The 20,864-nt window shown below is 44.4% G+C and overlaps 1 protein-coding gene across 2 annotated transcripts in view; it reads left to right on the forward strand.

Moving 5' to 3' along the window:
- Window positions 1-20,641, forward strand: part of RAB6A (RAB6A, member RAS oncogene family) — a 99,410-nt gene extending 78,769 nt beyond the window's left edge. For both annotated transcript variants that reach the window (XM_073334607.2, XM_073334597.2), the window contains exons 7-8: window positions 10,317-10,383; window positions 17,561-20,641. In XM_073334607.2, the coding sequence (XP_073190708.1) occupies window positions 10,317-10,383; window positions 17,561-17,625 (132 nt within the window). In that variant the 3' untranslated portion in view covers window positions 17,626-20,641. The remainder of the gene's footprint in view (window positions 1-10,316; window positions 10,384-17,560) is intronic.
- Window positions 20,642-20,864: the final 223 nt, after the last annotated feature.

Raw genomic sequence — 20,864 nt, forward strand, 5'->3', positions numbered from 1 at the left:
GTAAATTACTTTAGTCCTGAAATGCGTATTTTGGATATGTATAACGAATTGCATTTATGTAAAATCCTAGATCAATCAGTACTTCATATCATGCGTTGAAGTAAAAATGAAGCCTAGAATAATGCAAATCGCTAATTTTCCCATTTTAGGATGGAAATTCACAGAAGATTTTAGCAGTACTCTTAATATGCCGGTTTGGTACAAAACATGGTGCCCGGTTGCATTGATTAGGGAATGTGAACTAATCTTTGTCTACTCAAACTGTTGTAACATAAGACAGTTTTTAACTCTGTTACAATTTTGAATGTAAATTGTCAATACCTCCTTCAGAAGCCTATGTGTCAGGCACCACAGTCATTCCTGAAGGGCTGGCAAGTTAGTCCTGCTTCCAGCCTGTCTTTTCAGGGCAAAGTCCTGTTCCAATATCTAAACCCTTCATTAAGCCTGAAGCCAGACTGCTAAGTTTAAGGCTGGCACAGTGGATGACCTTGGAACACAACTTTGCAAACAAGGTTATTTGGACACAGACAAACTTCCGTTCTTGTACTAGTAGATCTTTCAGTGGCTTTCCATACCTTTGACTATAAGGTGTTGACTTAAATACAATATGTAGTAGGAGTTAATGGAACGGCTGTTAGCTGGATCCTTTCAGATCCCTGAAATTCATGGTGGGCCCCTACTTCTATTCCTTAAGGCGTCACATGTAGCACTCTATATGTTGAGTACTTTCATCCATCCTCTCCAGCATATACCTCACATTGAGACACCATGAATTCGTGTCACTAATATATTTGGATGATACTGCACTGTGAGTCCTTCTCAAAGCACCCAGTCTCATAAGTCTTATTGGTTGAGCAAGTGTCTGGAAGTGACAGTTGGTTCAAACTTACCCTCACTTATTCTAGGATAGGTTAAGAAGGAAATATTTTGGAATCTATCCCATACAATAAACTCATGGATCAAGAGCATCAGCTTCTGGTTGTTAAGAGCAGGGTGTCACAGCGGTCATGCTGAATTTTAATGCTATCCAAATTGTTTGTTCTCCGTACTTGGGCACTGTGATAGATGCCTTACAAACCTTTACAATGGTTCAGAAGTGGTATTTGCCCTGTATGTTTTGAAACAATTGTTGAAATATAGCGGGTAAGAAGCTTAATCTCTCATTCCACCAGGGCAGACTAATGGGTAATGACAGGAGACTGCAGCCCCGAGACTTTGCTCTTAACTTCAGTCACTCCTAGTGTACCTACTTTTGTGCTTTGACCTCTTGTTTGTTCTGTGTTCCTGGAAAGCAGTGAAGAGTTGGAAGAGTGAAGAGTTGATGCAGAGAATGGGCTCATTGCAACCATCATGCAGCTACAGAGGTCCCTTGCTCCATAGTGTGCCACTAGAATGCTGTGGGGTTGCCACATCTCATGGCTGCTCTCTGGCAGTGAGCTCCCTGCCTCTTCCACCAGAGAAATGCAGGGAGTGGGTTCTCGGGACCTGAGTATGGCAGTCTGGCTCAGCTGTACTTATGTAATGTTCAAGACAAGGACAGAATTGACCTCCTAGCTTCCCCTTCCAAAGAGACTTTGTGGTGCTCCCCTTCCAAAGTAGTGGCTTTCCCCCTTCAGGACCTAAAACCCCATTTGGTCTCCAGGAAAAGAAAGGAAACATGAGCCCACAGGAAAATAGTGCATTTAACAGAGGCTTCCTGTCTTGAGAAGAGGAGTGCAATGCATGTTGGTTAAGCCGAAAGCTTTGTTCTCCAGTGGTTCATAAGCAATCAAGTACCTGACTTGATTCAGAGGAATCTGGGGCAGTCGGAGGTACAACTGTTTGCAGTCAACTCGAACAGGTGGAAAAGGTTTGCACCAGCCGATAAACTAGCTTGGAAGACTGGGCTTTTTCAGTTGCCTTGGTTCCACCTGGTGTTTGCATTTCCCCATCCTCATCCTGGGAACAGCTCTAATAAAGAAGCTGATGGGCCAAGTCTCGTCCATTCTCCTAGCTGCAGTTTCCACCAAGACTGTTTCTCTCTCAGGCATCTATTCTACTCCCAGATCTGTTAGTTCAGGGCCCTCTCCAGACATGCAGGTGCAGATTTCAAAAGGTATTTAGGCACCTAACTCCTGTTAAAATCAGTGGGAGCTAGGCTCCTAAATACCTTTAAAAATCTGAGCTCCAGTCTCTATGCATGTGACACTCCTCCTGGCTTGGGAAAGGAGGATATCTGAAGGAAAACGGGATGGTGAGCAGCGTTTCAGACACCCTTCTGGCTTGAGGGATGCTCTATTTCAATAGCATGTTAGAATGTTGGTAAGGGTGCTTCCTGCAGTTAAAGTAGTTACTTCAGAGCAAAACTGTCCCTTCTGCTGATCTAGAATTCCTCTAAGTGAGTTTCAGCAAAGCCCCCCAAATTTCTTGTAAATTCGGGGGGGGGCACTTCAGGATTAAGGGGAGGCTGGATTGCTTGCTTAGATTTAACAATTCTGCCCTACTGCAAAATTCTCTTTTATTTGTTCTATTTGCTGGCACAAGCAGCTCTATAAAAGGCTTTGAGATTCGTGCTCTCCAGGGTGTATGTGACAGACTCTTACAAATCAGCAAGCCAACTGAGCCCAGAGTACATTAGGGTTCACTCCACTGGATCTGGTGAAGTCTCAGCAGAGACAGGGGAGGTCTCTGAAGAACTCTTACGGCAGCTATCTGGTACGTTTTACATATGTTCTCAAAGAACAACAGGCTGAGTGTGGCATCAGGTGATGTGGCATTTGACAGGATGGGTTTCTCATAGTAGTAGTTCAAGAACCACAGCCCCATGGGGTAGCCCCATGAGGTAACCCTATTCTGTAGAATAGGCCAAGTCTAACAGTTCGGCACTTTCTCCCGTCCCTGTGATTCTTGTTCTTATATAATGGGGAAGAATAGCTCTGTCTCCTATCACTGTCCCTGTAGAATGAGACCTCTTCATAGTCGCTGTTCCCCTGGGACAGACCCCTTTCTCTCAGGTCTAGTACCTGAGTTCTCACCTGGGACAGAGATGACCCTTCCCTTGTCATGTTGCTGAATGGACAGTGAGGGAGAGGAGGGTTGAGTATGCAAAGAGTTGAGAGCCTGTGATTTAGAGAGAGGTCCATTTAATATTCCAGGCCTGATTTCCTTACGATATTCGATGCTGTTAGAATCCCAGCTCAGTTGGATCAATTAACTGACACAGGAAGTGAGTTGAAACTATCACACCAAAGGGGTGGAGTATCTTGACTCTATGGAACAGGCTTCTCTCCTGCCTGAAGTCACTGGAGGAGGAGCGACCCTTCAGTCAGGTGTGGCAGAATGAGATGTGAAAACTGCATGGGAAGAGATTCTCCTTGTGCCTGTTGCTCTTTCATGCCCCTGTGTTTCACCCCCCTGCCTTTGAAAGGTGCCAAGTGTATGCGGCTGTCTGTGAAGTGCCGAAGTCTGTGAGATAAAATACAGTGACTGCTGATGTGGGTATGGAAGCTATAGTGAAGGAATAAGTCTGTGTACAAGGCTGCTTTCTAGCCATCTACTTTCCCTAATTGGATTTATTCGCACATGCTCTGGCTGATAAGCACATGGTTCATAAAAGAGAGAGTAGATTTTCTTAGCTGCCAAATTCCCTTTTTTTAGTCCAATAATGTTTTGTTAAAAATGTAGCATAAGGCATAATTTTTGTGCCTTGCCAGACTGTAGAGAAGGGATTGCTGCATTAAACTTATCCTGGCTGTCAACAGCTGGCTTTAAATGCCATAATCTAATCAGTTCCCATTAGATTCATTTTTTTAAAATGTTAATTTTTGACTGAATTTCTGACTTTGACTTTAAGCTGGTGAGTATTGCTAGCCTGGCGGGGGGGAGGACTCCTATTCCGCACATCAGTAACACCTTCCTTCCAGGGGTCTCAAAGCACTTTAAACAAATCAGCAGAGTACGCTGTGAAAGGGGGATTCTCCTAAAAATTGAGGCACAGAAAGGTTACGTGATTTGCCCAGTATCATGCAAGAAGTCTGACAGAGCTGAGAATAGCAGCTGTTTTGTGGTGTTGTCTATAGAGCCTATTGTGGTAGGGCCAGATTTTCTAAAGAGCGCCACACCCACAGTCGGGGTCAGACTTTCAGACCGGTTCAGCTCCTATTTAAGGACTGGAATAAGTGGATAGATTTTCAAGATTACAGCATGTTGGGTGCTGAGCTCTTGAAAATCAGGCCTGTAGGTGTCTCGCCTGCAGCCCCTTAGCTCCTTGTTCTGTGCTCTTCTTACAAATACCCTTCATCCTCCCATCCTTTTTGTCTCACATCTGTTTAATTCTCCTGAAAATAGCAGGTGACCTTGTACCTGGTTCTGTCGCGCAGTCCCTAGCAAAACTAAATGGAGTTCTAGGATACCTTAGCTTATAAATGTTCGCGTGTCCCTCTAGGCCGGGGTTTACCTGGACTGTGGGCTCCTCCTTGGAGTTCCAGTGTCTCCCTTCATCTTTCTCATCACTTGCCTTTACAATTTCATCTTAAAACCACTGCTGCCTGCTGAAGTACAATGTTGCTGCTCCTCGTCCCTTTCTTTACCCCTAGTTTGCATGGGGGGAGCTCCCAGTGGCTTGTTTTGTCTCCTTCTTGGCTCTTTCCCAGCACTTGGATATTTAAAGGTTCGGGGGGGGGGGGCAGAGAGAGGATGGTTGCCCAGTGGCTAGGGTGCTAACCTGCGACTTGGGGAAACCCAGGTTCAATTCCCAGTTTTGCCACAGACGTCTCCTGTGCCTGGGGAAGTCACTTTGGTGTTGTGCTTCAGATCCCCATTGCACAGATAGAGAAAATAGCAGTCCCCCACCTCCCAGGGTACTTAGAGAGTGAAGTACTTGTGCTACAGTAACGAGGTCTATAGTACAAGTACTCAAAATACATAGCTGGGAGATGGGATTGATGATGACTTTGAGTTTCCCTTTTTGGTAGTATGTACTTTGGCCGAGATGGTGAAATAGCCATAGGAGGGTACTTGAGTTTTTTTCACTTTGAGCGTCTCGTCCATTCTGTGAGCATCCTAACATTTTTCGACTGCTGCTGTGCATCTAGCAGAATTATTGAGCTGTCCAGAACCAGCAAATCTGCTTGAGTAGTTCAAATTATTTTTCTAATGTGCATTAACTTGCATTTGTCCACAGTGAATTTCATCTGCCATTGTGCAACCCATTTGGCTAGCTTGAAGGCCCTCTGGAGTTACTCAGGTTAGATGAACCTAAATCACCAGTCACTCACTTGTCTGTGAACCTTGTCAACTTGGTAGTTCCCCCTTCCTCTCCTCCCCTTTTCTCCAGATCATTTAAGAATGCACTAACCTTACTATGGATCCTTGAAGCATCCAGCTTTTTGCCTTGTTGAAAATAAACATTGTATTCCTTGTTTTCCCTCTTAGCCAGTTTCTCTTGCTTGGCAGAATTTTATCCCTCTCCTCTTGGCCCCTTAAGTTGTTTTAACAACTTCTTGCAGGATTGAAAGTCTGAATTATATCAGTCAGTTCTCTCTCTGCTTTTATTGACATCCTCGAATAATTCAAATAGATTTTCTGCCCCAGAAGCCATGCTGGGCTGCCCCATGCCCACGCTTGTCTTGGAGATTTGGAATTCTATTTTTAAGGTTCAGTGGTGTAAATCCCAGAGTCCACCCCTACTGACTTTCCTAAAGAGAAGAACAATGCTCATGTGGCAGAGTAGCCACCTGTGACCCAGAGGAACCGAGAGGAGCTAGGTCTGTTTGTATATGGGATTTGGTTGCATATACTTGATGTGGAGTAATAAGGCTTAGTTCACTTGTGAGTTACTTGGGCTTTGCGTACAATATAAAAGCCTTATTTTGAGAGCTCAGGGGAGAGGCATTTCCACAGCATAGATCATGAAGCCAGATGAGGCTTTTCTTTGGGACTGTCAGGAAGATGTGAGAGCGGAACTAGGCCAGGTGGAAAAAACCTAGAGAGCCGACTCTGAGAATCTGGATTAAATCTGCCGGAAGTGAAGGGTAAAGTAAAGCATCCTTGAAGTTTTAAAGGAATAGTTCTATTTTTTGTGTAATTTAGTGCATGTCTTTCACAAATGAAATGCTTCCGCATGGGATGGGTAACTGCCCAACTTACCTCCAGATCAGTTTGCCACCCTCCAGTATGGTCTCAAGTATCAGGGGTAGCCATGTTAGTCTGTATCCACAAAAACAACAAGGAGTCCGGTGGCACCTTCAAGACAAACAGATTTATTTTTACCCACGAAAGCTTATGCCCAGATAAATCTGTTCGTCTTGAAGGTGCCACCAGACTCCTCGTTGCCAGTTTAATGGTTGCTAGTATATATTTTTGGTTGGCCGCTCAGGCCCTTCATTCTTAAATTCCTTCTGCACTCTTGGCTTGATATTGTTGGTCCTGGTGACTTTCTGTTCTTTAATTATTTTGTGCCAGCACCTTCTCTCTTGACACCTCCATCTGACTCTCACCTTCTCTGTGTCGTTCCAGGGCTGAGAATGATGAGAACATCCTGTTGAACAGAAGTTATCACTAGGCTACATTGCCCTGCAGCTCAGTTTATTATTATTTATACAGCCATCATAAATGTTCATGGTGCTTTTAAAGGCAATTTCCCTGCCCTGAAGATCTTGCCATCTGTGTTCAGTTTTTCTTGTGCAAAATTTTTAGAGGCGACTACGCTTTCAGCTCCTAAAAAACACATTAACTGTGTCTGAGACAGACCTGCAGGACTTCTTTCAGCAGAGATCTGGCCCTGCAGAGGCCCCAAGACCTGAGAGAGAGCCAGCTACTAAGGATTATTTTACAGGGGTGGGAAGGCTACCACCTCCCCTGACAATGGGATGATCCCGATGAGAAACTTGTGGGCCTTTTGAGCTGAGTTTGCTGTCAGTTTGTATTGCAGTGTGGTGATGAAACAATCCTGCCCCAGAAAAGGTTAGATTATTTTATGGGACTGCTCTACATCCAGAGGCCAGTTATAAAGGTGGCAGCCGTGAAGTGAGACTTGTATTCCTTGCTGGAGGGAGACATTCATTATAGGACTCAACTGAAAAAGCACATTGGTGCCTTAAATGTAAAATCTGACCAGCTTGGTAGTGAATGCTTGGAGAACAAATGAAATGCTAGGCAGGAAAGGATGAGTTGGTAAAGAGGGAATTCAGACACTGCCAATAATGTGTGACCATGTTTGGCTTATCCCAAAGTCACTACCGAAAGAGAATTTCAGTTCTGGAAGAGCAATAAGCACCAATATAATACTACTAGACTCTTAGGACTGGCAGAGGAAGACGAGATGGGATCTTAAGTAGCTTCTTGGATCACTGGCTGTAAAGATTTTGCCTCTTAAGGAGGATGATCAATTTTACACTGAGAGAGCTGACCAAATCCTTCTTAAATATGAATAAAAGTAATGGGGTTGGCAGGACTGTCTGCAAATTATTTGATCATAATGGCCATGAAAATCCTGCTGATCATAGGGGAAAGGAGACTTTCTCTCTCCCCAGCTTCCTCCTGTGACCCAGGCAAAATGCCAGTGTCTTTCTAGTTTAAAAAACGGCCTCCTGAAAAATGCGTTGGAGGCTGTGCTGCTTTTCCTGGCAGCTATGTATGAAGTGTGCTGGCAGGACTCTCTTTTGGGAAGCGGAGGTAGGGGAATGGATGTGAGACGAGAGTGAGAAATTGACCATCTGATAGGACGTCTTGATGCCAGAACTCAAGCTGGCCAGATACTTAAAGTCTAGTTCCACTCTCTATTATCATGACAAATTGGTTTAATTATTTCCTGATCAGCAAATCCTTCCATCCTTTCACACTTAAGAACAACAGGCATTTATCCTATAGGCTTCCTTGCCGTCCTGCCTCCCATCCGCCGCTGATGGACAGTATTGTTAAGCATCTGAAAAGCCGGTGTGCTTTGTCGGTATTTCTTGTCAGTGGCTGCTCTTGAGTGCTTTACTGTAGCTGGTGTACGAGAATTCAGGTAACCCTTTCAGAGCTGTGACTGTCTGGATGGTTCAGGGGAATTGCGGGAGGACATGGAGACCAGCACCAGGATACAAAAGTTTTGTACTTCTAGGTCATTGGTTCAAATCCATCCCAGACTGGTGCTTCAGCCATCAGAATCTGACTGGACCTGCATGAAATAAGTTTGTTCTGTTCAGTTTATGTCCTAGTGAACATTGTGCATCTGGTTTTGTTGGCTAAGGACTGAATGGACATAAAGAATGGAGATGTTTGAGATGGTCCCTTCTTAGCAGAAGCGCAATGTGCTTTAGGTGGCACATGATCAGGATTCATTACTGAATCTGATCATTAACTTCCCCGGCTTAGGCTGCGTACTTAAGGGGAGTGCAACATGAATGCTGATCCCTCAAGAACAGAGTTGAGATGTTAAGTGCTGTGGGGGAAACTTGCTTTACTAATGCCTCTCTCATACCTCTTGTTAGTTTGGCATCACACCTTATAGCAGCCTGCCACCGAATCAGTAATGAATAGTAATGACAAACAGACATAGGGCAGACTCCAAACGCAGTGTGTAGCCCTGCCCTGGGAAGATCATGCCTACATGTGACGGAGCTGAGGGGCTAGTCTTTTTTATTCCAGTAACACTTGCATAGCTGGTCATGCCAACAAAGTCTTACTGGATTTCATTTCAGCATTGTTTACAGGCGGTAAATTCGTAGTATGAACAGATTCACCCTGGATGTCTCTCGAAGTAGTTCTCTAAGTTCTTCAGTTTCCTGTGGAAGCTAGGTTATTGGAGTAGATGGAGGAAAGTTTGGTGTTATCCAAGGAGATCGGTGAAAGAATAATGGGATGCCTTCAGAGGGACACTGCTATAAGGCTGACGCAATGACTGTGGGGTTCAGACACTTGGTGTCGGTTTCTGTAGCAAGCATTGTGTCTGCAGGTTATAGTCATGTATGCGCTCAGCCAACTGACTGCAAAACTCCAAAGCACCTGGAATCTTCCAGTCCAGTGCCCATGGTGCTTCTCAACACACAGGCATGTAGTACTTGGTAAGCTCGCTGTTAACCTTGTGGAAGTTTAACTGACTTGGTCTGTCAGTTTCACGCTTGTGTCTACTGCTGGGCATGTGCTGTGTACACTAGCATAGATCCAATCCTCTGCTCTTGCTGGGGATATTCTGCAGGGGCTACAGAAAGAAAAGACAGGTAATCTCGTGCATCTCCTCATCTCACACCCCAGAGGATCATACCTGAGTCTGTACGTAATTCCCAGAGGCACTGGGAAACACAGAATGGCACTGTGGAGGGCTGTGCCATTCTCATCTGCTTGATGTGGCTGGTTCTCACAGTGACTCTGGAGAACACAGTTCAGCAAAGGCGCAATCCTTCACTACATGATTCTCCTGCAGGAAAATTCCAGAATTCCACAGCGTGAGGAAAACATTTCCTGTGTCACACATGAACTCTGATGTATAAGGTTCGGAAATACGTTATTGACAGAGAAATAGTGAATGGGATTGGTGGCATAGGCCCCTAGTGGCAAACAGTTGCAGGTGGTTGTCTGTCCAGAGGGCTGGGGAAACACCATCTGGCAGACGCCACACAAAGCTGAGCTCCACATTACAGGAAAGATATTGGCTAATTGTAGAAGGCACAGAAGAGGGGAAAAGGTAGGTTTCAGTGTCGTCCCTCACTTTAAAACACCGCGTAGCTGGACATACCTGTCTAATCACATTTTCATTGGTATGAATTAGAGGCAAAAAGTACACGTAAGTGGAAAGGACAAACGAGCATCTGACAAAGAAAGTATGGCAAGAACCAGAATCACCGTACACTTGAGGCATACGTTCTCATGTAGAACTTGGCATTTGTCTAGTGCATGGTATGTTTCTCTGAATGTGTAACCATTAACTAACACGTAGCTTTCCATGGAGTTGGGAGGCTCTGAATTCTCACGTTACACATGGACAAACTGTCCGAAGTGAAGTGATTTGCCTACGGTCATTCTGCAAATCGGTGCCATAACCAAGATTGGAACTCTGGGGTTCCTGTCTCTCACACTGAGTTCTTTGTTTCCAAAGCCATTCATGGGTAGTTTAACTGTTACTACATAGCCAGTGAGTCCAACTAATTTAACTTCCAGTGTTAACGAGGATGTGCACTTCTCGGAGTCCCAGATCCAAAGGTTACTGTGGGTGTTGGTCTCCTAGGGTAGCCAGTGCAGATTTTGAGATGGTAGACAAGCAGGTATGAAGTCATTCTGTTTTGTCTGGCAAAATTGGAATACATTGTCACAAATGTTACTACGCATTTAATCAGTTTTATCTTTCTCTTTTTCAGCTTTTCCGACGTGTGGCAGCTGCCTTGCCTGGAATGGAGAGCACACAGGACAAAAGCAGAGAAGACAGTATCCTTTGTCTTCGAGCCATGATTCTGTGGATGTACAGCTAGGGGCTTTCATGCATGGGGACATGCAGTCCCTGAGTAACAGACACAGGATGTGGGAAGGGAGAGGTATAAATATAAAACCTGCCCTGGTGGCCATCTGCCTAGCTGTTAGTTGGCTAATTGCTTAGGCATCATAGAAGCATGTGTTGAGGAAAGGGTATGATCCTTACAGACTAGTTCAGCGAGGGTGTTCTGGGCTGTAGAAGCAGCGTGGAGATGTGGAATAAGCTGTAAAGAAGCTGAGGGAGGTGTTGAGTCTGGGATCACTGGTGGAGTAGAGCGGTGAGGGTTATGCAGTGACGTGAATGGATAGGTGTAGGGATGGTCAGCTGGGAAGTGCCTTGGAAGTGGGACAAGAGGCCTGAATTTAATGTGGTGGAAAAGGGAATTAAAAGGAGGGTGACATGGTCAGATCACCAGGCAAGGGAATTCTTAGCCCAGCATTTTGAACAGGTTGGATGTCAAGGAGGCTACAGAGGAGGAGTTTGCAGTAGTCAAGAGAGAGCCCCGAAGAGTTTGTGGTCTGGACAGAGAAGGCTGGATCTGAGATGTTTTATAGAGCAGAGGTTCTTAACCAAGGATCCAGGGGCCCCTGGGAGGCTGTGATCAGGTTTCAGGGATGCCGCCAAGCAGGGACAGTGTTAGACTTGATGGGGCTCAGGGCAGAAAGCCGAAGCCCCACCACGTGGGACTGAAGCCTGGGGCCCTGAGTCCTGCCACCCGGGGCTGAAGCCGAAGCCTCCTCAATGTAGCTTCATGAGGCCCCATGTGGCATGGGGCCACAGGCAAATGCCCTGCTTGCTACCCCCTAATGCCACCCTTGGCTTTTATATGCAGAAAATCAGTTGTTGTGGCACAGGTGGGCCGGGGAGTTTTTATAGCATGCGGGGTGGGGGGCTCAGAAAAGAAAGGTTGAGAACCCCTGGTCTAGAGGATAAAGCTGCAAGTCTTGGGTGCCAAACTGACAGGCCCAAATAACAGGAGATCAATGCATTGTCAGTGGTTAACGAATGAGGAGGGCTGAGGGGGAAAGACAGCTGAATGGAGGCAGGTCAGGAGTGTAAAGGTAGGTTTCCGAGTAGCCTACAACAAAGATCACTCATTGTCAAGAGAAATGGCTAGGGGTGCCCTGACAGGAGCTGCTTGGAGAGAAGGGGATTTCCCCAAGAGGTGCTTTGCTCAGAGGTGGTAGATCTAGGTGATAGTCACAAAAGCTAAGGCAGGACAAGACCTTGAGAAGTTGGGTGCAATCAGTAATCTCCATACCACCTACAACCCTTCAGTTGCAATCAGTCTGACCTCTTCCTCCCCCATCATCTCTGCTTCTCTTGACACTGCAACGAAGAAGGGAAATGGCGCAGTCATTGGAGACGGGTCTTTTTTTTTTTTTTGAGTATGGGGGACATGCGCATGCTTATCTCAAGGGGATGATGCCAAAGGAGAGAGCAGGTGTTGAGAAAGAGAGGGCATTAGAAAGAGAGTGGAAGTGGATGGATTTTTTTGTGGGTGGTGCTGAAGGAGTTGGAGGGTGAGAGGTGAGAATCAGCATGGATGATAAGGAGGTAAGAGTGGAGAAGGAGGAGAGGAAATCACAGCAGATCTTGATCTTATTTGAAAAAGCAGGTAGAGGATAGAGGGGAGGTTTTAGGGGATAATCTGTTTCAAATAAGTAGCTGGCATTATGAGCCTATGAGTTAGTGAAGGTGGAGCTCTATAGTACTGTTTGGCAAGGAATGAGGCAGGAACTGTAAGAGAGCACACTTGGAGTAGAGGAAGTGATTGTGTCAGATGTAAACTAAAGACCTTTTAAGCATCACATTTGTTGCAGAGTTAAAAACCATGATTTTAGCAGCTGTAGGTTGCAGCTGCTAAATCCTGGGCTTTCTGTGTGATATGTACTTGATTAATCAAGGACCCTTTCTCAGCAGCATACAGCTGACAGGCTAATCAGTGCCAATTTTATTAATGAGAAGGACAGTGTTAGATTCATAGATATTTAGGTCAGAATTGACCATTATGATCATCTAATCTGACATGCTGCACAACGCAGGCCACAGAATTTCACCCACCACTCCTGCAAAAAACCTCACACCTATATCTGTGCTATTGAAGTCCTCAAATTGTAGTTTAAAGACTTCAAGGAGCAGAGAATCCTCCAGCAAGTGACCTGTGCCCCATGCTACAGAGGAAAGCGAAAAACCTCCAGGGCCTCTTCCAATCTGCCCTGGAGGAAAATTCCTTCCCGACCCCAAATATGGCAATCAGCTAAACCCTGAGCCTATGGGCAAGATTCATCAGCCAGATACTACAGAAAATGCTTTCCTGGGTAACTCGGATCCCACCCCATCTAATATCCCATCACAGGCCATTGGGCCTATTTACCATGAATATTTAATTACCAAAACCATGTTATCCCATCATACCATCTCCTCCATAAACTTTTTAAGATTAAACTCGATGCCAGATGGATCTTTTGCCCCCACCTCTTCCCTTGGAAGGCTATTCCAAAACGTCACTCCTCTAAAGGTTAGAAACCTTTGTCTAATTTCTAGTCTAAATTTCCTGGTGGCCAGTTTATATCCATTTGTTCTTGTGTCCACATTGGTACTGAGCTTAAATAATTCCTCTCCCTCTCCGGTATTTATCCCTCTGATATATTTATAGAGAGCAATCATATCTCCCCTCAACCTTCTTTTAGTTAGGCTAAACAAGCCAAGCTCTTTGAGTCTCCTTTCATAAGACAAGTTTTCCATTCCTCGAATCATCCTAGTAGCCCTTCTCTGTACCTGTTCCAGTTTGAATTCATCCTTCTTAAACATGGGAGACCAGAACTGCACACAGTATTCCGGGTGAGGTCTCACCAGTGCCTTGTATAACGGTACTAAAACCTCCTTATCCCTACTGGAAATACCTCTCCTGATGCATCCCAAGACCGCATTAGCTTTTTTCACGGCCATATCATATTGGCGGCTCCTAGTCATCCTATGATCAACCAATACTCCAAGGTCCTTTTCCTCCTCCGTTACTTCTAATTGATGCGTCCCCAGCTTATAACTAAAATTCTTGTTCTTAATCCCTAAATGCATAACCTTACACTTCTCACTATTAAATTTCATCCTATTACTATTAGTCCAGTTTACAAGGTCATCCAGATCCTCCTGTAGGAGGATATCCCTGTCCTTCTCTAAATTGGCAATACCTCCCAGCTTTGTATCATCCGCAGACTTTATTAGCACACTCCCACTTTTTGTGCCAAGGTCAGTAATAAAAAGATTAAATAAGATTGGTCCCAAAACCGATCCTTGAGGAACTCCACTGGTAACCTCCCTCCAGCCTGACAGTTCACCTTTCAGTAGGACCCATTGTAGTCTCCCCTTTAACCAATTCCTTATCCACCTTTCAATTTTCCTATTGATCCCCATCTTATCCAATTTAACTAATAATTCCCCATGTGGCACGGTATCAAATGCCTTACTAAAATCTAGGTAAATTAGATCCACTGCGTTTCCTTTGTCTAAAAAAATCTGTTACTTTCTCAAAGGAGATGATCAGGTTGGTTTGGCACGATCTACCTTTTGTAAAACCATGTTGTATTTTGTCCCATTTACCATTGACTTCAATGTCCTTAACTACCTTCTCCTTAAATTTTTTCCAAGACCTTGCATACTACAGATGTCAAACTAACAGGCCTATAATTACCCGGATCACTTTTTTTCCCTTTCTTAAAAATAGGAACTATGTTAGCAATTCTCCAATCATACGGTACAACCCCTGAGTTTACAGATTCGTTAAAAATTCTTGCTAATGGGCTTGCAATTTCATGTGCCAATTCCTTTAATATTCTTGGATGAAGATTATCTGGGCCCCCCGATTTAGTCCCAATAAGCTGTTTGAGTTTCGCTTCTACCTCAAATATGGTAATGTCTACCTCCATAGCCTCATTCCCATTTGTCATGCTACCATTATCCCTAAGATCCTCTTTAGTCTTATTAAAGACTGAGGCAAAGTATTTGTTTAGATATTGGGCCATGCCTAGATTATCCTTGACCTCCACTCCATCCTCCGTGTTTAGCGGTCCCACTTCTTCTTTCTTTGTTTTCTTCTTATTTATATGACTGTAGAACCTTTTACTATTGGTTTTAATTCCCTTTACAAGGTCCAACTCTACTTGACTTTTAGCCTGTCTCACTTTATCCCTACATGTTCTGACCTCAATAAGGTAGCTTTCCTTGCTGATCCCTCCCTTCTTCCATTCCCTGTAGGCATTCTGCTTTTTCTTAATCACCTCTCTGAGATGCTTGCTCATCCAGCTTGGTCTACAACTCCTGCCTAGGAATTTTTTCCCCTTTCTTGGGATGCAGGATCCTCAGTCCCTGCATGTGGTGACTCCTCCTGCCTCCATCAGGGAGTTATATCCAGTCTCCAAATGGGAGAGCAATAAGGCCACTTCCAGTTGGGCTCTCTGCAGAGTGCAGATAGCAAAACAACTTGTCACTGTGTGTGTCCTGTGCTGTAGAAGCAGGTCAAGACCAGTGGCGAGTTTTGTTTTGTTTTTTTTCCCCTCACTGCCTGTTTACAGAACCATGGGGGTACAAGGAAATTGGGCTAATCATCAGGCTTTCATGCTCCATAACTCATCTGCATGGTGTTGGCAGAGCTGTAGTTTTAAGCATCTTTCTCAAACAGCTTCCTCTTAACTGTGAGAGGATTTAGAGACTCAAAGCTACAAGACAGAACTGTAACAAAGGACTCTTCTGTTCTTTTCTTGCTGACCATCTCCTTCCATCCCTTGGAAAGAAAAGCTTCCTCCCCAAGAATAGATAATTGGTGTTACCAGCCGCAAGAACTGCGTGCCATCCTGAGCGAGCTGGGCAGAGACGGATTTTAGACTTGTGCTAAGCTGACATGAATCAGCGTGACTGGGGTTAGTGTTCAGCGCTCCACCTGTGATCTCTGGGTGCACTGTAATGATGGAGTATCAGGTTTGGGGATCAGAGTACCACAAAGGGAGTCATTTATTAGAGGCTGCGTCAGAGGGGAGCGTTTGAGTGACCATGTGCCATTTTTCACTTTTGGCTGTCCTTGCAAGGGGTAGGTTTTTGGAAAGCAGCACAAGTTGCTCAGTGACACCAGTGAGAGAGCTGGGGGAAAGGATTCATGATTATTTCCCACAAAGGCATTCTCAACGCCTGGGAATGCCGTCCAGAAATGGTGTGGTAGTGTGGGAGGGTCAGTGCTCCTAAATCCCATGATGGGTATGATATGAAAAGGGATTGTCTTTTTCTGATCCAGTCCAGGGCCAATGCCAAAAGTTAACTGAGTCTGTAACATTGCCATGGCACCCTTCTAAACCTGGTACATTGAGAGGCTAAACCTTAAATCTCATCTTATTACCCTCCTCTTCCCCCCACTGCAGTTCTGACACACAATCGCCAATTTCTGGACAGTCACTTGTGAGTGATTGGAATGCCTTCTGTTAGGGGTGTCAGATTCGTTCTGTGGCAAGAGCCAAACCACCATCTCTCACTCTGTGAACCTGGCGTTAAACTTTCACTAGTCCTTTGGGCACTTAAGCCTCCTCACTTTCACTCTTCTTCTCTCCTGCCCCCTCCCTCTCCTGGTACTGGTGCTGTGGGGTGGAGTGACAGTGGTGGGATGGGCACTCTTTTCTGTGAGGCTGGGGATGCTTAGAACAGCAGGAAGCTGGAGGTGGGGGAGCAGAGAAGCATCTGCTCTCCTCACCCCATTGCTATGGGGCTCTGCAGTGGCAGCGAGAGGCTGGGAAGAAGTCTCTTTAAGCTGGGACACAGCAGCCCTTGTAGGCACTCAGGGAGAAGGGGAGTGAGGAGAAGGAGCGCAGATGCTTGTGACCAATCAGGTATGAGTTCTCTTAAGCTCCTCCCACTTTATGGGTCCAGCCCTGTTGAAGTTGAAGTGCAGGAGCTGCAGGTTGAATGCCTTTGAACTGTGGAGGTGGTTGCAAGCTGGAAGAAAGGGTCCTGAAAGTAGGTTCTGCCCCGCAAGCCATGTGTTTGACACCTGGGCTTTATGCCATTAGAAATGTGGGTTCCTGCTTTCAGAGGAGATACGGCTGCAGTGTTAGCTTCAAAATGATGGCTCCTAAAACAGCAGGATAATCAGGACAACTCTTTCTATTTATAATCCAGTCTTCACAATTTGTCAGGCCTAGGAGACAAATACTCTGTACCAGTCGCTGTGTCTTCCCTAGACCCTGACCCACAGAGTGTTGAAAAATTGTCCCAGGGTCCACCATAGCCCTCAGTCCTCTGTAAATGGAAACAATTGTGAGCTTTGGGCCATGGAGGGGGTTGCTGAAGGGTGGGGGGGGGGGCACGGCTGAGATGAACTGGGCCTTCCTCGCTGCCCTGGAGCTGTGACCAGGGAAGGGGACGTGCAGGAGCTGCTCTCTGTGAGTTGGTGAGAGCAGGGCTGAGGGAGGGAAAAGAGAGCAAGCTTCTCTCTGCTCTTGCTGGGCTCTACTGGCCTGTGCATGTTGCTGCTCCCTCAGTAACCCACTTTTGGATGTCTCCCCCAGCTGAAAGCTGCTGTTCTCTACCACTGGAAAGCAAAGACTGGTTATAGTGTTTGTTTCTAGCCCTAGTGGTTTGAGACACTGGACATACAAGCCATTTTCAATTTAGCCGTGGGTTAGAGACTGCCCTAGATCTTCAACCTGTGTACCTTTCATTTCCTGCTGTCGGAATATCTTGGAAACAGGAAGAGGTGATTAGGAGACAGCAGGAAGGGAAAGATCTTACAGGGGTGGGCACTGCATTTCTAAGAGCTTGGCAGGGACACCCCAAGCCTGGCTTGGGCACGCCCTTAGGTAATTAGCACGAATCTCAAATCAGTAAAGGGGGCTAGGAAATCTACCTTGACTTATGAGGCTGGGATTTTCAAGGGTAGTGCCCCATTGAATACCAGTAGGAGTTGGCGCCTAGCTGTGTTAGGCTTCTCTGAAAATGCCAGCCTAAAGCCCCACCTAGAGGCAGTGCAGAGAAATATGGCAGAACGAGGATTGCTGGGTCCTGTATTCAGAGCAAGGTTGGCTTTGGACCCAGCAGGGCCAAGGTGGGGAGTGCTCCAACTTGTTTGCCTTAACTTACTTCTTCCAGTGATTGACATAAAACTGGAAAAGCCTCAAGAGCAGCCGGTCAGTGAAGGAGGTTGTTCCTGCTAATACCATGTTGCTTCTCTTACATTTCTCCAGAACATCACTGCTTCCCCTCCCTTTACTCTTCATTGACTGCGGTGTGAATATTGGCTTGAACCGTCCCCTTTCAGTAATAACGTATTGCAATTCATCGTTGCTGGCTGTCTCGTGGAGATGATCTTAGCTTCACAAGCACACACACAAGAGAATGTCAGTGTCTTCATTATTTATAAGAAAAAAAATAAAGCCAAAATATTCCAGCATATTCCAGTTATAACTTTAAAAAGATAGGTACAATTTCTTAATATTGGTTCCTTTTTTAATGTTATGATATTGCACTTTGAAATGATGGAAATTGAGTAAATTTTGAGTTGGACTTGAAGAGGTATGTGCAGAATAACACTTATATCTTACCCACTTGATTTCGCTATCAAACTGGAAATGACTAGACAGCAGTCAAAAGAAAGGTAGAGTTGGCGTATCCTTTAGGGTTAGATGCTGCCCTTTCAATATAAAATAAACAAAAAAGCTATAATCATCCTCTACGCTGAGATGCTCTGAATCTTTTTTTCAAGTCCCAAACATTTTGGAAACCTGAAACTTTAGCAGGGTTTTGATGCTGAAAAAGGCTACTGAGTCTTAGTCTTCGCAGAGTCAATATGAACAAATTTCCAAGAAAGCAGACCCAGAAATATTACATGTCTTTCTGATATCGATAGATGGCTTTTTTGGGCAGGGACACATGCCAACGAAACACTTTTGCTAGAGACAAGTAAACAGATGTCTTGGATACACAATTAGTTTTAAAAGCATTTTTTTTCTTTTATGTAGAACTCCAATAAAGTAAATTATTACTCGAGAGAGTGGAACGTGACATTTTGGCTATTGGGGAGAAAACCAATTTTTTAAAAAGAGGGAAGTTTTAAACAAAGTTCAGCATCAGCACTAAAAACAATTTGGTCAGTGGATTGGCACGTCCAAATTTAGTAGAAAGACAAAAGAGCATTTGATGGAACAAGTAGAAATGTTACAATAATTTACAGTTAATATGGGTTGGATGGATTGAGGATCAGCTCGTGGGTTTCCTTATCATGGTCCTAAATAAATTGAGGAGGGGGGATATTTACTTGTGAGTCTATAGAAGTAGATTTGAAAGACCCTAGGTGAAAAAGAAGGGAATTTTAATAGGATGGAAAGAAACTTATGATTATGCAGACGTATGCCTTTAATTTTTAGCATTTTTTATGTTGGGTCTTCCAAGTTGGTTTAGTTTTTTCATTAGATCTGTATAGTTTGGTTAAATAGCTAGTAATTTAGTTTTATATTTAACTAAGCCACAGTTAACCATTTTTCTTTTATATTTATTTCTCAGCTTAATTTTTTTTTACTATTTTCAGTATTTTTTGTTTTGCTGAGGAATCTGTGTAGAGCTTTGCCGGTGTTGCAAGATGTAGCTATCCAAGAAACACACAGAAACCAATACACTAGATGCGCACCCTCGTAATCTTTACTAGTCCTTGTGAAATTGCTGTGTCAGTTAATAAACACAATTGTAAATACATTGTTTGCAGGAAGAGTATTGCTGAGTTACAGTGCAGGAAAAAAATGCCTTACAAGCACTACTTAATTGACAAAGTCTAAGGATGGAATTGAAAACACTCAAACTCCTCCCTCCTTCCCTTCTGCCCTTCCCCCACTGAAAATAACCAACCTGGGGGGAATAGTCCCCCTCCCCCACTGCTGTCACCTGGCAATATGCAGAGAAAGTGTGGAATTCTGCATTCTGGAGTTGAATGTCAAATCAATACCTGCCCTGGTTTTCTAATAACTCTGCATACCAATAACTTAACATTAAAGGCAAAAATGAGATGTAAAGTGCTTTTATAATGCAATATTAAAGGCGATTTTTTTTGACGTGGCATGTCTTGAAATAAACAGTGAAATATGACGAAGGATCATATTCTTTATTTCAAAGAAGCTGATGTGGGGAGGAAAACCTGGCTATTTTTCCTGTATTGTAGTCGCCTTTATTGTGCAAAAAACAAAGACCCCATCTTGCTGCTTTTAATATTCAGTTTTCTTTGGCTTGGATTCTTGAAGTAATTTGGGTGGTTCATAGTTTGGATTTCTGTAAACAAATGCAGCATTTTTGCCTCCAGTAAAGTATAAAGAAAACACTAAAACAAGGTGCTTGAACAGCAGCTCTTTGCCCTGCAGTTCTAAGTTTGAAACGTTTGACAAGCCAGGCCCTAGGTAAGTCAGATGGTCACTCAAGCAAGTAATCCTTACTCAGCTGAGTCATCCTGCTTATTTTAATGGGGCTACTTGTGCAAGCTGTGGGCTGCTCATCTGAGTAAGGGTTTGCGAAATCAGCCCATTAGGACTTGTTTTTGCCAGAAAATGAGGGTTAGAACCTGACCTTGAGGAGTTGTCTTGAACATGTTAAACACCCTGTGGTTGCATAAACCAGGACAGCTCGTGCTTTTAACATTTTCAGTTGGTCGTGGTAGATTCCTACTGAAACCAGGGCGTACCTCTGACTAGCAACAACTTGTCCCTGCATCCACTGACTGCAGTCATATATAACATTGTGCTAGGGTCCATGACTCTCAACGCATGTTCCAATACTGCCCCATTTTCTAGTGAAAGGAAGTCCCCTGATAACGTACATGGAAGCAGAATGTTTATTGTATGTACAGTGCTTCCTCATTCCAAGTTGTCTAGCTTTTCTTTGCTCCATTCATGCTGCCAGTTGACCCATAACAACAGGCTTGGTTTTAAATACGGTTTTAAAATGGTAAAAATTTCCACTTTGTTTCTTTTCCCCTCCCCACCCTGGCTTGATGATGTACAGTACATTCTGCAACTGTCCATTACTCACTTTTTGTCTGATGCAAAGTAGCTGAAGAAATTGTAAAAGGGGGGAAAAGGTTCCTTCTCTTCTTCATGTTGGAATGTCACTGGTACCTCAGCTCTGTTTGATAATATAAAACAACAAAAACTCCTTAGCGCTTGAACTAAATAAATACCTGTCTCATTGGAACTCTTTGATGGCTCTTTTCTCTAAGAACGTGGTGGGGGAAGGAAGGAACTCTGATTTATTTACTTAGCAGGAGGCTTGGATCTCTTTTCTCTTGGAACAAGAAAATAGCTCTATCTACCTTCTCCCCCAAAGTAAGCTTAATGTGTCCATGAAATACTCTCCAGTCTAAGATACTGTGCCCTGTTCTGAAAATTTAATTCCACAGAGAGCATCACTTTAATGT

Source organism: Lepidochelys kempii, chromosome 1, assembly GCF_965140285.1.
Source record: "Lepidochelys kempii isolate rLepKem1 chromosome 1, rLepKem1.hap1, whole genome shotgun sequence".
NCBI lineage: Eukaryota > Metazoa > Chordata > Testudines > Cheloniidae > Lepidochelys > Lepidochelys kempii.